The sequence below is a fragment of the Alligator mississippiensis genome, chromosome 4, assembly GCF_030867095.1.
Source record: "Alligator mississippiensis isolate rAllMis1 chromosome 4, rAllMis1, whole genome shotgun sequence".
NCBI lineage: Eukaryota > Metazoa > Chordata > Crocodylia > Alligatoridae > Alligator > Alligator mississippiensis.
In genome coordinates this window covers 213,361,525-213,376,377 of record NC_081827.1, presented here as the reverse complement: position 1 = coordinate 213,376,377, position 14,853 = coordinate 213,361,525, and the positions used below count along the sequence as shown (strand labels likewise).

The 14,853-nt window shown below is 44.6% G+C and overlaps 1 protein-coding gene across 1 annotated transcript in view; it reads left to right on the top strand.

Annotated features, from left to right (window-relative positions):
• MYO3B (myosin IIIB) overlaps window positions 1–14,853 on the top strand; it is a 367,182-nt gene that overhangs the window by 65,798 nt on the left and 286,531 nt on the right. Inside the window, exon 8 of the mRNA XM_059726270.1 lies at window positions 10,836–10,901. Within this exon, the coding sequence (XP_059582253.1) occupies window positions 10,836–10,901 (66 nt within the window). The remainder of the gene's footprint in view (window positions 1–10,835; window positions 10,902–14,853) is intronic.

The window sequence follows — 14,853 nt, the reverse complement described above, 5'->3', positions numbered from 1 at the left end:
TCGGCCAGTGCCTTCAGCACCCTCGGATGGAGCCCATCCAGGCCTGCCGACTTAAAGGCATCCAGTTCTTCCAAGTGACTCTGCACCACCTCAGGATCTACGCATGGAAGTCTGGCGCCTTGCTGCTGCCTCTCTACAACCCCAGTGAGAGACTTGTCATGCCCCTCGCTTAGGAACACTGAGGCAAAGAACTCGTTGAGGAGTTCAGCCTTGTCCCCCCTATCTGTCACCAATTGCTTCTGCCCATTTAGCAGGGGTCCTATTCCTCCCTGGGCCTTCCTTTTACTCCCTATATATCTAAAAAATAATTTCTTGTTGTCCTTTACTTGGGTTGCCATCCTCAGCTCCATGGTAGCTTTGGCCCGCCTAACTGCCTCCCTACAAGCACGAGCAGAGGAGGTATATTCGTCTTTGGTGATCTCACCCTGTTTCCACTTTTTATGTGCTCCCCTTTTGGCCCTTAGGCTGCCCTGGATTTCTCTGGTCAGCCATGGAAGCCTCCTGGCCCCTTTCCCTCTTTTGCCTCGCTCGGGGATCGTCTTGCTTTGTGCCCAAAGGATCGTTTCCTTTAGGCACAGCCACCCTTCTTGGGCACCCATCCCATCAAAACTCCTACTCTGCAGTGCTTCCTTGACTAATCGCCTGAGTGCAATGAGATCAGCTTTCCTAAAGTCTAGCACTTTCACCCTACTAGTTACCTTACCCACTCGCCGTCTTATGTTGAATTCTATTATAAGGTGATCACTGTCTACCAGATAGCTACCGATCTGGAGGTCCCCTATCATGTCATCTCCCGTTGCCAATACCAGATCCAGTATGGCATTCCCCCTAGTGGGACCATACACCTCCTGTGTCAGGTGGAGGTCCTGTACACAAGTTAGAAACCTACGTGAGCGATGGGACCTTGCTGTCTGCGTCTCCCAGCAGATGTCTGGGTAGTTTAGGTCCCCCATGACTACTGCCTCTTTAGCTTTTATGGTCTCTGAGAGTTGCCTCAGGAGCCCCGCATCTATTTCTTCCCCTTGGTGTGGGGGTCTGTAACAGACCCCTACCACCAAATCCCTTTCTTCTTGCCCCCCATGTAGCCTAACCCACAATCCTTCTACTTCCTCAGCCTCGGATTCTGTCTTGATGAGGGTTGATGTATATTGCTCACTGACAAAGTGCAACCCCCCCCCCTTTCTTCCCCGACCTGTCCTTTCTATACAATCTATAGCCCTCAATATGTACCGCCCAGTCATGGGATGAATCCCACCAGGTCTCTGTTAGCCCCACTAAGTCATAGGTGTTTAGTGCAAGCAGGAGCGCTAGTTCATCCTGCTTGTTCCCCATGCTCCTAGCATTAGTATATAGGCACTTGAGCCCTGCGACTGGCGCCTTTGCTGCCCCCCCGCTCCCAGTCCCATGGGGCCCATTGTTTCTTACCTTCTTGTTCCTTACCTGTTCTGTTGTGCTGGCCTCCCCATGGCTTTCAGGTTCCCAATGTTCTCCTTCTTCAGGCTGGGCTGTCCTTGTGGGTGCCACATGGTTTGGTGGTCCACAGCTTCCCCTGCCCTCGTACTCCCCTCCCCCCGATGAGCCTAGTTTAAAGCCCTCCAGAGGAGATCCGCCAACCTAGAAGAAAACACACGCTTACCTTTGGGGGACAGGTGAAGCCCATCCCAGCTGAGCATGTCCCTCGTCGTGATGTGCGGGTCATGGTCCAGGAAGCCGAAGCCTGCCTCGAGACACCACTGCCGAAGCCGCCAGTTGGTCTCTCTGATGCAGTTCTCCTGCCATCTTCCTCGTCCGGTCACTGGTAGGATGGAAGAGAAAACCACCTGGGCACCGAACTCCTTCAGCACGCCGCCCAGAGCAGGCAGATCATGCCTGACTAATCTAGTCTTTTTTTATGACCAGGTTACGAAACGCCTGGACACAGGAGGAGGGGTGGATGTCGTATACTTAGACTTCAGGAAGGCCTTCGATACGGTATCCCACCCCATACTGGTGAACAAGTTAAGAGGCTGTGACTTGGATGACTACACAGTCTGGTGGGTGGTGAATTGGCTAGAGGGTCGCACCCGGAGAGTCGTGGTGGATGGGTTGGTTTCGACCTGGAAGGGTGTGGGCAGTGGGGTCCCGCAGGGCTTGGTCCTTGGACCGATACTCTTCAATGTCTTCATCAGCGACTTGGATGAGGGAGTGAAGTGTACTCTGTCCAAGTTTGCGGATGACACAAAACTGTGGGGAGAAGTGGACACGCCGGACGGCAGGGAACAACTACAAGCAGACCTGGACAGGTTGGACATATGGGCGGAAAAAAACAGAATGCAATTCAACAAGGAGAAATGCAAAGTGCTGCACCTAGGGAGGAAAAATGTCCAGCACACCTACAGCCTAGGGAATGACCTGCTGGGTGGCACGGAAGTAGAAAGGGATCTTGGAGTCCTAGTGGACTCCAAGATGAACATGAGTCGGCAGTGTGACGAAGCCATCAGAAAAGCTAATGGCACTTTATCGTGCATCAGCAGATGCATGACGAATAGATCCAAAGAGGTGATACTTCCCCTCTATCGGGCACTGGTCAGACTGCAGTTGGAGTACTGCGTGCAATTCTGGGCGCCGCACTTCAAGAGGGATGCAGATAACCTGGAGAGGGTCTAGAGAAGGGCCGCTAGTATGGTTAAGGGCCTGCAGTCCAAGCCCTACGCGGAGAGACTAGAGAAACTGGACCTTTTCAGCCTCCGCAAGAGAAGGTTGAGAGGTGACCTTGTGGCTGCCTATATGTTCATCACGGGGGCACAGAAGGGAATTGGTGAGTTTTTATTCACCAAGGCGCCCCCGGGGGTTACAAGAAATAATGGCCATAAGCTAGCAGAGAGCAGATTTAGACTGGACATTAGGAAGAACTTCTTCACAGTTCGAGTGGCCAAGGTCTGGAATGGGCTCCCAAGGGAGGTGGTGGTCTCCCCTACCCTGGGGGTCTTCAAGAGGAGGTTGGATATGCATCTAGCTGGGGTCATCTAGACCCAGCACTCTTTCCTGCCTATGCAGGGGGTCGGACTCGATGATCTATTGAGGTCCCTTCCGAACCTAACATCTATGAATCTATGAATGAATCTACAAGCGCGAGCAGAGGAGGTATACTCCTCTTTAGTAATCTCTCCCCATTTCCACTTTTTATATGCTCCCCGTAGAGTGCTCTGGATTTCTCTGGTCAGCCAATGAAGCCTCTTGGCCCCTTTCCCCCTTTTTCCCCGCATTGGGATCGTCTCCATCTGTGCCCAAAGGATCATTTCCTTAAGGCACAGCCAACCCTCCTGGGCTCCCAACTCTTTAAAACTCTTACTCTGCAGTGCATCCTTGACTAAACACCTGACTTCATTGAAATCAGCTTTCCTAAAGTCCTGCACTTTCACCCTACTAGTTACCTTACCCACTCAACGTCCTATGGTCAATTCTATTATTTGGTGATCACTGTCCCCCAGGTGACCACCGATCTGTAGGTCTCCTACCATGTCATCCCCCATTGCCAATACCAGGTCCAGTAAGGCATTCCCCCTAGTGGGACCATGTACCTCCTGCGTCAGATGGAGGTCCTGTACACAGGATAGGAACCTGCGTGAACGGTGGGACTTTGCTGTCTGCATCTCCCAGCAGATGTCTGGGTAGCTTAGGTCCCCCATGACTACCACCTCCCTAGTTTTTATGGTCTCCGAGAGCTGCCTCAGGAGCCCCAAATCTAGTTCTTCCCCTTGGTGTGGGGGTCTGTAGCAGACCCCTACCACGAAATCCCTTTCTCCTTGACCTCCATGTAACCTAACCCACAATCCTTCTGCTTTCTCCTCCTCTGATTCCGTTTTGATAAGGGTCGATGTATAGTAGTCATTGACATAGAGCACCACCCCTCCCCCTCTCTTCCCCACTCTATCTTTTCTGTACAGCTTATAACCCTCAATGTGTACCGCCCAGTCATGGGAAGAATCCCACCAGGTTTCTGTTAGCCCTACTAAGTCGTAGGTGTTTTCTGCAAGCAGGAGTGTTAGTTCATCCTGCTTGCTCCCCATGCTCCTAGCGTTAGTGTATAGGCACTTGAGCCATGTGACTGGCACCTTTGTTGCCCCCTGGCTCTGATGCCCAAAGGGCCCCTTATTGCTTACCTGCTTATTGCTTACCTGTGGTGTACTGCTGGCCGCCCCATGGATTGCAGGTTCCTGATGTTCTCCTTCTTCAGGCTGGGCTGTCCTTGTGGGTGCCACATGGTTTGGTAGTCCATGGCTTCCCCCGCCCTCATCATCCCCTCCCCCCGACGTTCCTTCCTACTAGCATACCCACTTCACCCCACATCTTAGTGTCATCTGCGAATTTGAACAGGGTGCTTTCTACCCCCTTGCCCAAGTCACTGATGAAGATGTTGAATAGTGCAGGCCCGAGGACCGAGCCCTGAGGAACCCCACTGCCCACGTCCCCCCAGGTCGAATAAGACCCATCCACCACCACCCTCTGGGTGTGGCCCACCAGCCAGTTAGTGACCCATCTGACTGTGTAGACATCAACACCACAGTCTCCTAGTTTCTTACTGAGAATGGGGTGAGAGACGGCGTCAAAGGCCTTCCTGAAGTCCAGAAAGACTAATTCCACTGCGACACCTGCATCCAAGGACTTGGTGTCCTGGTCATAGAAAGCGACCAGGTTGGTTTGACAAGACCTGCCCCTAATGAACCCATGTTGGTTGCCCCTGAGCGTAACCTCCCCTGCTGGCCCTTCCTGAACATGTGCCAGGATAATTCTTTCAAAAAGCTTCCCTAGGACCAAGGTAAGACTCACAGGCCTATAGTTTCCTGGGTCCTCCTTCCTCCCTTTTTTGAAGATGGGGACCACATTGGCCCTTTTCCAGTCCTCTGGCACATCGCCCGAGCGCCATTAGTGCTCGTAGAGCTGTACCAGAGGTCCCGCAATGACCCCTGCTAGTTCCTTCAGCTCTCTGGGGTGGAGATCATCAGGACCTGTGGATTTAAATACATCTAGTCCCTCCAGAAGTTCCCTGACAAGGTCCTCATTAACCCTAGGCCTGGGTGTGCCACCCACAGGGCCCTCAGGGGTGCCAGTGGGAGAGATATCCGGGTCCCTCCTCAGAAATATGGAGGCAAAGAAATTGTTGAATATGTTAGCTTTACCGTCAGGTGAGATGACCAGATTTCCTAGCGTGTCCTGCAGAGGCCCCTGGCACCTTCTTTTGCCCCGCTATGTATTTGGAAAAGAACTTGTTGTCCTTGATCTGGGTCGCTTTTCCCAGCTCCATTTCCGTGTTCACCTTGGCTGTTAGTTATGTCCCTGGCCTACTATGTTTAGGGAAATACCACTAAGCATATTGTGAGGATAATATTTCTTACCTATTTCTTGTTGTCATGCTCTCTCCTTTGATCTCCCTATGGCAACATAAGAAAGCAAAAAAACAGTTTTCTAGCCCTTTAAGTTTTCCTTTGACGAAGGGAGTAGAGAGTTCTTACAGCCTTTTGGCCCTGAAGTTGATAGATGTTGAGCTGTAACAAACCCTGTAGCCATCCTTGCTATCTTAGTTAGGCAGCATTAAGATGCCAAAGTACTTTTGTAGGTGTAGCTGTTATTTCTTGGCAAAAGGCTCCTTGTATCTCCCATTAAAATCAATCAAAAGTTCTCATTCATTTGAACTGAATATATTTCAAGCACATTGTGCAGGTATAGCTGTTAGCACATGAGTAGTTTGGTTGATTTCAGCTGGATTATTTAAAGTAGTAAGTCCTTTTAGGTTCAGGCCTCACACTTTGTGAGAATTTATTTACCTATTTTAATATGATCCATGTATATAATATAACCTTTTATAGCAGAATCTTATTACACATGGTTAACTTTCAACTACTTTATGGACATTTCTTTTAGCTTTAGAAAATAGGTATGTACATTTTGTTTTCAGCGAAACCTGCTAAAATATAAACTGGGTGAGTGTTGATATAAATATTGTCTCTGCCTGTCTCATTTCATAAGTGCTCTAAGAAAATTCACAACATACATATACCTGATTGTGTTTGCCAGGGTCTGTTCATGGTGACAGGTGTTGATGTTCAGCAGCTAATTCCCCCATTAGAAGCAATGTGGCAGACTCTGATGATACAATCTGTTCATTGGAAGGTCTTTATAAAATATGCTGCTAAATTTATTAAAATATTTTTTTAAAATAGATGTACATTTTGATTTTCAAAAAATTTTAATTTGTCAAAAATGATTTTAAATCAAAAGCATTTATTTTCTGTTTGCCTATTATAAATTTATTAACTGAGCTTATAATTAGGCATGCAGCTTAATGTAAAGGACAAATGGTGCTCACTGAACCACATCGTTGGTCTGATTGTTGTAAAATGACCCATTTGGTTTTACCAGCTGTGACTTTGGAGGCAGACTGAATGACAGAGAACACATAAAACTCAACAGATTGAAACATTTCTAGCGCATACTTCCTATTATTGATCATTCAAAATTCAGAAACAGTTCTTCTCTGAATGAGAAGAATGTCTTCATGTCTAATATCTTCTAAGGAGCTCTGCTTTAAAAAAAAATGTATGGAGTACTGTCTGAATGGATGGAGTTGTGAAGTCTTTACTCAAAAAAACATAACAAAACAAAAAACCTCCCACCGAATAAGGATGACATAAGACCAGAGAACGCCTACACTGGGGGACAGCATCTATCAACACAACAGAAATTCTGTCAGAGGAAATGAAACACTTTGTGTTGGGTCTAATTATAAATTATAGAAAGAACTAAGGCCTAGGAAAAAGATGAAAAATAATAAAGGTTTGATTATACATCTTGCATCAGAGCAGGACATTTTCAGAAACCATTTGGAAAAGCCCAGCTACAGCAGGTCATTCAATTAACTTCATATCTATTTCTCACAACTATCCATTAGGGCTGTGCGAAATTTCACCAGCTGTTTTGTTTTGACACTGTTTCTACTCATTTTGAACTCAAAATTGAAATGAAACAAAGGGCTTCGAAACAGCCTCAAAATGAAATGAGGGCAGTCAAAATGTTTTGAAAGCTTTGAAACGTTTCGAGTTTCAAAGCTGAAGCTGGGCTTTCTTGCAGGGAAACAGAAAGCAAGGAGAGGGAGGGAGAAGGACTGCTCTGATAATGACTGTGTAGCTGGCCAGTGACTGTGATCCTTCCCTGAGGTCCCTTCCAATCCCAGGGCTCTGGGGGAGGGATGGAAAAGCAGCATAAAAAGCAGCAATTTGAACTGGGCTGCTTTCTGCCTTGGGGTCAGTTACAAATGACATCAGCTGATGTAAGGACACACAATGAATAAAACACTACATGTTAGATATAATGTAATCCAACACAAACAGTAGACACAGATAGCTCTAGTTAGATTCCTGTTGGACCAAAGTACTGAGAGAAGTGCTAGATTTGGCTATGGCCCAAGACATGATAATACACCATCTCCTATAAGCAGTGTTTGATGCAGTCTAGTTAGTTCATGTGTACAACTTTGGGGTTACAATTCAGTTTTTAATTAATTATTAGTTTCAAACTACAAAGAGTTGAGTATTTACAAAAGAAGTACAATTTCTTGCACATTTACTTATCCTTGGGCATTCATTATTGCCATGGGCCCATGATTGGTTCTGAATTCTTTTTGGATGGATACTCTTGACTATTTACATATGCTTGTATTTTTTTTTCCCTGTGCCAAAAACTAAGCAGTTGCCTTCAAATACATTCTGTCTGTCTGTAATGACATTGACTAATATACTGTCACATTGTGTGATATTAGAAAAGGTGTCAACTGTACTGTCTCCAAGAATTCATTTTAACCAACTCCCTTTGCCTCAGAAAGTCAGACTTGTAAACATACAAGGTGGCAGGTTCTTGTCCTATATATTGCATCATTCATAAAAAACTGGTTAGCTCTATGAGGGTTACTGTGCATTCAAGGTCATGAGTACAGTGCTCAAGAAGGCATCTACTTACTTATAAACTCATAAATCATTTCATACATGTTTGTATCATCATTTAGTATAGTAAAATAAGAATCAGGAGATTCTTCTAGTGTAGTAGATGTGCTATTTGTAGGAAATTAGTTGTTTTTGCAAATATAACTATTTTCCTATTCTCCCATAATCATCAGTTTACTTTATGGTAAATGCTATTAATTTATTTCACAGACATATTCAGATGTTAGGCTTTAAAAATAGTATCTAACAGTCTGCAAAAAAGTTTAGCAAAACCACATATTTCACAAATAGTATCTAAACTTTTGTCAAATTGGTATTTCAGATTTGCACTGAAATTCTAAGCTAAGGTGGTTTCATGGCACACATTCTGCATGCAGTGCTAAATTTTATACCACACGTATAAAAAATACACTTTATACCCAGATGCTGTTGTGGTGGCTGCAATTATTAGAACCTGGATAGCCAGATAAACCACTGTTCCAGTTATCTTTTATGGACTCTAAAGAGAAATAACCATAAGCATACCTGATGTTAGTCACAGGAAGGGATCTCAAGGCCACTTGCAAAGTACAGTAAAGTGAGGCATTTCTTTATCCAGACTGTTAACCGTTGTTTATTAGAGAGAGATTTTAAAGCTCTCTCTCTCTCTCTCTCTCTCTCTCTCTCTCTCTCTCTCTCTCTCTCTCTCTCTCAGATACAAGATTGTTTCTTAGTGTATCTTTTGAAACCACCTACTGTGCTTTGTATTCACATGCATGGCCACAGAGTCTATGATGAATACGAAGATAGGAACCTGGTTAATGGAAGACAAGACTGAAACATTATTGCCATTGAAAATAACCCATCATGTTTTTTTCCCCTCCTAATGGTAAATTTGATAAATGATGCACACCTTAAACGTTCTAGATTTCTTTAATTCAGGAAGAAAATTACACTCTGAGTCTGCCACAACAAAAGAAAAAAAATACTAACATATTCATCTCAGAAAACATGACAACTTGCAATGAAATGAGATGACTGCATTTGTTTTGAATAGATACAGTTGAATAAAAATGGCCCATTTATTACAAAGCCATGATGTCTTTTTTTTTAAATGGCTTTGTTTTGATTTTTGAGAATAATAATTGTTAAATGGAGTTACTATTTGAATGTACTTTTGTGAAAAATTCAAAGACTGCTAAATAGATAAGCACTAATTTACATTATGTTTATTCTGCTTGCTCTTTGTTTTCCAAAATGTTTCCAAACCATGCCTTGTTGTGGTATGTGGCACTGAATTAAATGAGTGATTCATGATACAATACAGGCTATTCATGAGGATTTATGTATTAGATTAAGCTAAAGAGTATGACTGTTTCTGTCAGTTCAGTAACCTATGATCCCTTGCACAAAGGCAGCAGAGGCAACAAAATACAATTTATTATGAATTTATAAAAGACCTTTCTTAAGCTGACTTGAATATAGTTAAAAGCACAATAAGTTGCTTGAAGAAAGCTATGCAAGTTAAAGATAAAGTGTGTTTGTATATATGTATTTTACCAAAGATGGGCCTTCATCTATGAAGTGTGAATCCTGAGCCCAATTTACCAAAGTCTGAGAAGATAAGGCCTTTCTTTCTTATATAAATCTGTCTTTAAAAGATTTAAGGGTAAAATTGATAGCTGTACCAGTATACAGGCAAAAGGAATCAGAATTCATGCCAGAAGTGATAGGTATTGACTGGCATTATTATATCAAGATCTAAACAACTTCTGTGTTCAGAGAGGTTTGAATTCAGTGTTCCAATATGAGTCCATATATAAATGTTTGTGTAACTTACTGTGGTAGTCAATAAAGAAAGTAGTTATATGCCAACTAACATACAACAGCATATGTGCTACCTCTCAGATTCTAAGTGGTAAGTAGATTCTAAGACCTTTTTATAGGTCTTCTCAGTGCATAATGTAAGAAGATAGAGTATGTCACTATAAAATTGATATGCAATATTTAACGACTTACAAACTCTTTATATAGAAATAATAATCTCTAAGTCAATGTGAAATTATGACTTAAAATTACCAACATTTATTGATGGTCTACCCAGAGTTCTTCATAGTCAGGTGCTCATACTTCTGAAAATCATGGTCATAATCAATTCCTGAGTGTAGACCTTGAGAGGTCTGAACAGGAATGAGGACTGGATTATCTTTCCATCCCAGAGGTGATTCTTTCAGAGTTGAACTGAATGAACAGGAAATATAGGGAAGTTTTTATGTTCACTCTACCTCCTGTACATAAAATAAAAATAAAAAGTTGATGGAGAGAGAGGGGGAACCATCAACAAAGGAAAATCAAAGTACAGTAAAAGCTGAGTTATCCGGCACTTTACAAGCTGGCATGCTCTGTTAACCGGCATGCCGGCTTGTAAGGGAAAAGTGAAACCGGAAATGCCTGCTGTGGCACTTCCGGTTTTGTGGAGCCCCCACGGCCCAGGGGAAAGCAGCCTGCGTTGCTAAGCCTCCATGGCCTGGAGCATAGCAGCCTGCATGGGTCCCCCCTCCCTGTCCCTTGGGGCCCACAGGAGGGCTGGCAATGCAGCAGGAGGGGTGGTGACACCCCAGACACGGCAGGACAGGCGGTGGCCCAAACAGGCAAAGATTCCTGTTCAGGCTGCTCAGTTATATGGCATATTTTGTTACTCAGCTCCCTCCATTCCCCATGGGTGCTGGATAACAAAGCTTTTACTGTAAATAGATTTTATGAATATTCCATGCTGTGAATAGAACTAGTTTCTTTTTTGTTGAGGATCCATGAGATAATTATAACAACACTATGATTTAGGTGTAACATTTAAAAACTGAAACTGTTTATATTTTTCAGAAATCCTCCTCCTACTTTACTACATCCTGACAAGTGGTGCAGAGGATTCAACCACTTCATTTCACAGTGAGTTTTCCTTCTTTTGAAAAACTGCTTACCTTTCAATGCCTTTCATAGATATATAGAACCCTAGAATTGGAATTTACTTGGTCCAGAGAGTTATTTTGCTTGCAGAAAGTTTTTCACTGAACTTTCATCTGATAGTTGAAGATCCTTCTTCAAGTTTTAAAAATTCTATAGCTCAGTTTAATCTATATGTGACAGGGGGCCGTCCTGGAGCCAGGTCTCAACCTCAGCCCACACACTAAGTGGGGCAGTCCACCCAGTTTTTCCTGTCATGACTTTGCTGTTTCCTGTGCTGGTGTAATATGTGGGAGGCTGCCCATTTTAATGCCCCACTGCCAGGAGGCAGTGTACACAACTCTGACCTTCCCTTATTGTGTGCCATGCCTTGCCAATAGCATCCATAGGTTGATAATGGCTCCAGCCCCACACTGGGCACCATAACATTTTGATCTGGATCCCAACTAGACCCCTTCCCAATCAGGCAGTCTACTCCGCCCTCATTCTGGGCTGCCAAACTCCCTGCACTCTTCTCCCTCTCAGCAGTGGCCCCCTCTCTGGGACCTTTGGCCACACAGGTCCTGGCTTTGACTCTAGGCTAGTTGGTACCCCAGCCCCCCTGGTTCTGGGCATCCATCATGGTGGGCACTCTGGTCCTTTTGACCCTTCTGGTCCTGGCCCCAGCATTGACCAGTTGAGGGTACCTCATATCAGGCTTCTGAGTAGCTAGCTCACTCCCTCTTGTACAGGTCCGCCTTCTCGGGCCTCTCCCAACAACACTAGGCCTTATACTGCGTGGGCCTCAGGTCTCTGATAGTCATGCTTGGATCCCCAAACCTGTTCCTATGTCTGGGTCACCCACCAGGATGTGGAGGCTGGGGTTTTAAGGTGCTCCTACCTGGCAACTGGCCTCACATTTCTGGGGGACTGACCTGCCATGGCCAGCCCCACCAGACGACCCTTCCCCAGCAGGGCGCACTTTTTGGTCTTACCCAGGACCAAGCAGGCCTATTAGCCTAGTCTAGTTCCCTCATTAGGGATCCCAGATGGTGAACTGGGACTCTCCTTGGGCCCAGCTCTAACTCTGACCCCATTCAGAGTTCACAGCAGCCTGCTTGCTGGCTGACCCCTACTCTCTTTGGCTGTGAAGTCCCCCCCCAATTGAAGGGTCCTTCAGCCCTTGTGGGCTCTGGCCCCACTCCCAGGCAAGTCGGGGTGCCAGATAGCTTGTCATGGCCTTGGCCTGCCCCTCGCATTGGGCTTATTTGCCCTTCAACCATCTCGCCCTGGCCTTCTTGCATTGACCAGTACGAGGGATCAGAAAGTCATCTTAGCAGCTGCTGACCCCCATACTCCAGAGGGGTCCCTCCTGGGTCAAACCATAGAGCCTTCACCCTAATCTGGGTTGGCCTTGTGCTTCCACAATGTTGCCTGAGGCCTAGATCAACTGGGCTCCCCTGAACCCTGGCTTCACCCCTGCCAGATCTACTCCAGGGCTTGCCTGGTGCCTTTGTAGGCCCACAAGCTGTTAGCCCCATGCCTAGGCTAGGCCTTGTTCTTAATATATCCTAGACTTCTTCCTGGGGCTCAGGACCCTGCTGGACCCTCTAGGAACCTACTACCACCCACATAGTTCCTTCCTTACCTCCAAGGTGTTGTGAGCAGCTGCTCAGCCAGATGTTGTCCCTTCAGCTGCAGCCACTCAGCCCCGTGGGCCTGAATCTAAAATGGCCGCCTCATCAGGGCTGGCCTGCACCTGCCAGCTGCCTGCTTTCAGCCTTAAAGTGTCAGGCACCCAAAGATGCACTGCCACACTATATTCATGTGATTTGCTTTACATGTGAACCACAAATTACATAATTAATTAGCTTCTTGACTTTTGATGTATCCAAGGGCAAATCTATTAACTTGTCATATTTTCTTGATGGCTTTGTGAGATAAAGTCTAGTGGCCCTTGCTGTTGAAGCATAGAAGCCACCTTTAGACTCTCTTGGCAGGAAAGGTTAAATCAAAGTGAATGGTGGGCAATTAAAAATAATAATTCCTTATTTTAGAAAATTATCTTCTACTCTTTCCATCCTACCTTGGATACTACTCAGAAACCACATACATGTCCTGTCCTGTCATATGCTATTGATAGATATTCAATTGGGGAGGGGTGGGAGGTGCTGATAAACCCAACTCATGCTTCGTTTGGTAGTATAAAAATATTACTAACAGTAATACTGTTACTACCATCAGATTCAAAGCACTTATAACAGCTTCTTTGAATAAGCAAAATATATTGTACATGTCCTTAGGACTTAACTTAGTACTATGAACTAAACTAGATAATATGATCACAGCATTATCCAACTCTCACTGATTCAACACTATTCAAGATGCTTAATGATTTAAAATCTCTTGTTTCCATTGGTTTAGCTGAAATGCCACTACTCAATTTGGACTTTTCACCTTGCCTTTGAAAACCTGGATAGGTTTATTGTGAAGCTGTACCATGAATAATATATACAGATTTTTTTTTGTTTTGAATGAGCAGTGTCACAGGAATTAAGGCAGAAACTGGTTTTGGAGTTACACCTATTGTAGGAAGCATTGAGAGTTAGGGTGGTAAGATATAATGTAGTGGCTGACCAATGGAAAATAAAAGCCCTACTAATTTTGAAAGCTAAATAAGTTTTTTCTTAGCTTAAGTAACAGAAACTTGTATTTTGGAGCAGATATACCTGAGTTCTCTATCTCTGTCCTGCATATATCTGTATGTATTTTGTTAACATTATGGTATATATTATGATCTAAACTGTGGATGATAATATATTACAAATGGTAAGGGATTTCTTCCATCCTTCACTGGATGTTGGTTGGATTTTACCAACTACTGATAGAAAGCCTTTAAAATGGGAAAGTTGATACTTATGGCTGGCAACCAATACACCAATTTGGTGAATACAATGAAGTGTTCTACTGAAACTATGCAGAGGTGAGGCAAACAGTAAATATGAGGATAATGTCAATTACCTAAAAGCATCATTCAGGGACAATTTCACTTTTAATAATCAACACTTCCTCCAGATGATGGGAACAGCTATAGGCACTAAAATGGCCCCACAGTATGCCAACCTTTTATGAGCCACTTTGAAGAAGACTTCCTCAAGAACTGCACCATCAAACCCTTACTATACCTAAGATACATCGATGACATCTTCATCATTTGGAGTGAGAACCTGCAATCTCTGATTGAGTTCCACCAGAAATTCAAGTCACCATCCCTCCATCCGACTTTATTTAGAATACTCCAGCACCAACATCCCCTTTTTAGACACAATGATCAGTATCCAGAAGGGTAAAATACAGACCACAGTATACAAGAAACCCACGGACCAACATACATATCTGCACAGAACCAGCAATCACCCGAAACACACCAAAAAAGCTGTGATATACAGCCAAGCCTTCAGATACCACCACATCTGTACTGAAGAGCACACCCGGGATTGCCACCTCACCAATCTTAAAAAGGCTTTCACCCAACAAGGACACTCCTCCAGAGAGGTAGATCGCACGTTTGAAAGAGCCACCTGGATACCACGTGAAGAACTGCTGCAGTACAGAAGAAAAACACCCACAAATCGCACACCGCTGGTTATGATGTATCACCCCTCCCTTGAACCTGTACAGAAAATCCTCAAAAAATTGCAACCCATATTAGAAAGAGACCCTATTCTTAAAAAGATCTTCCCAGAGCCACCCATCCTAGCCTTCAGACAAGCACCGAACCTCGCCAACCTCATCACCAGAAGCAAACTTCCTCAAGCCCAGAACACACCAAAAGGATCCAGACCGTGCCAGGACAAGAAATGCAAAACCTGCCAACACATCTCCACCACCCCCACTGTTACTACACCCCACAACAGAGCCATCAGCATCCCAGGATCTTACAGCTGCATCTCCAGAA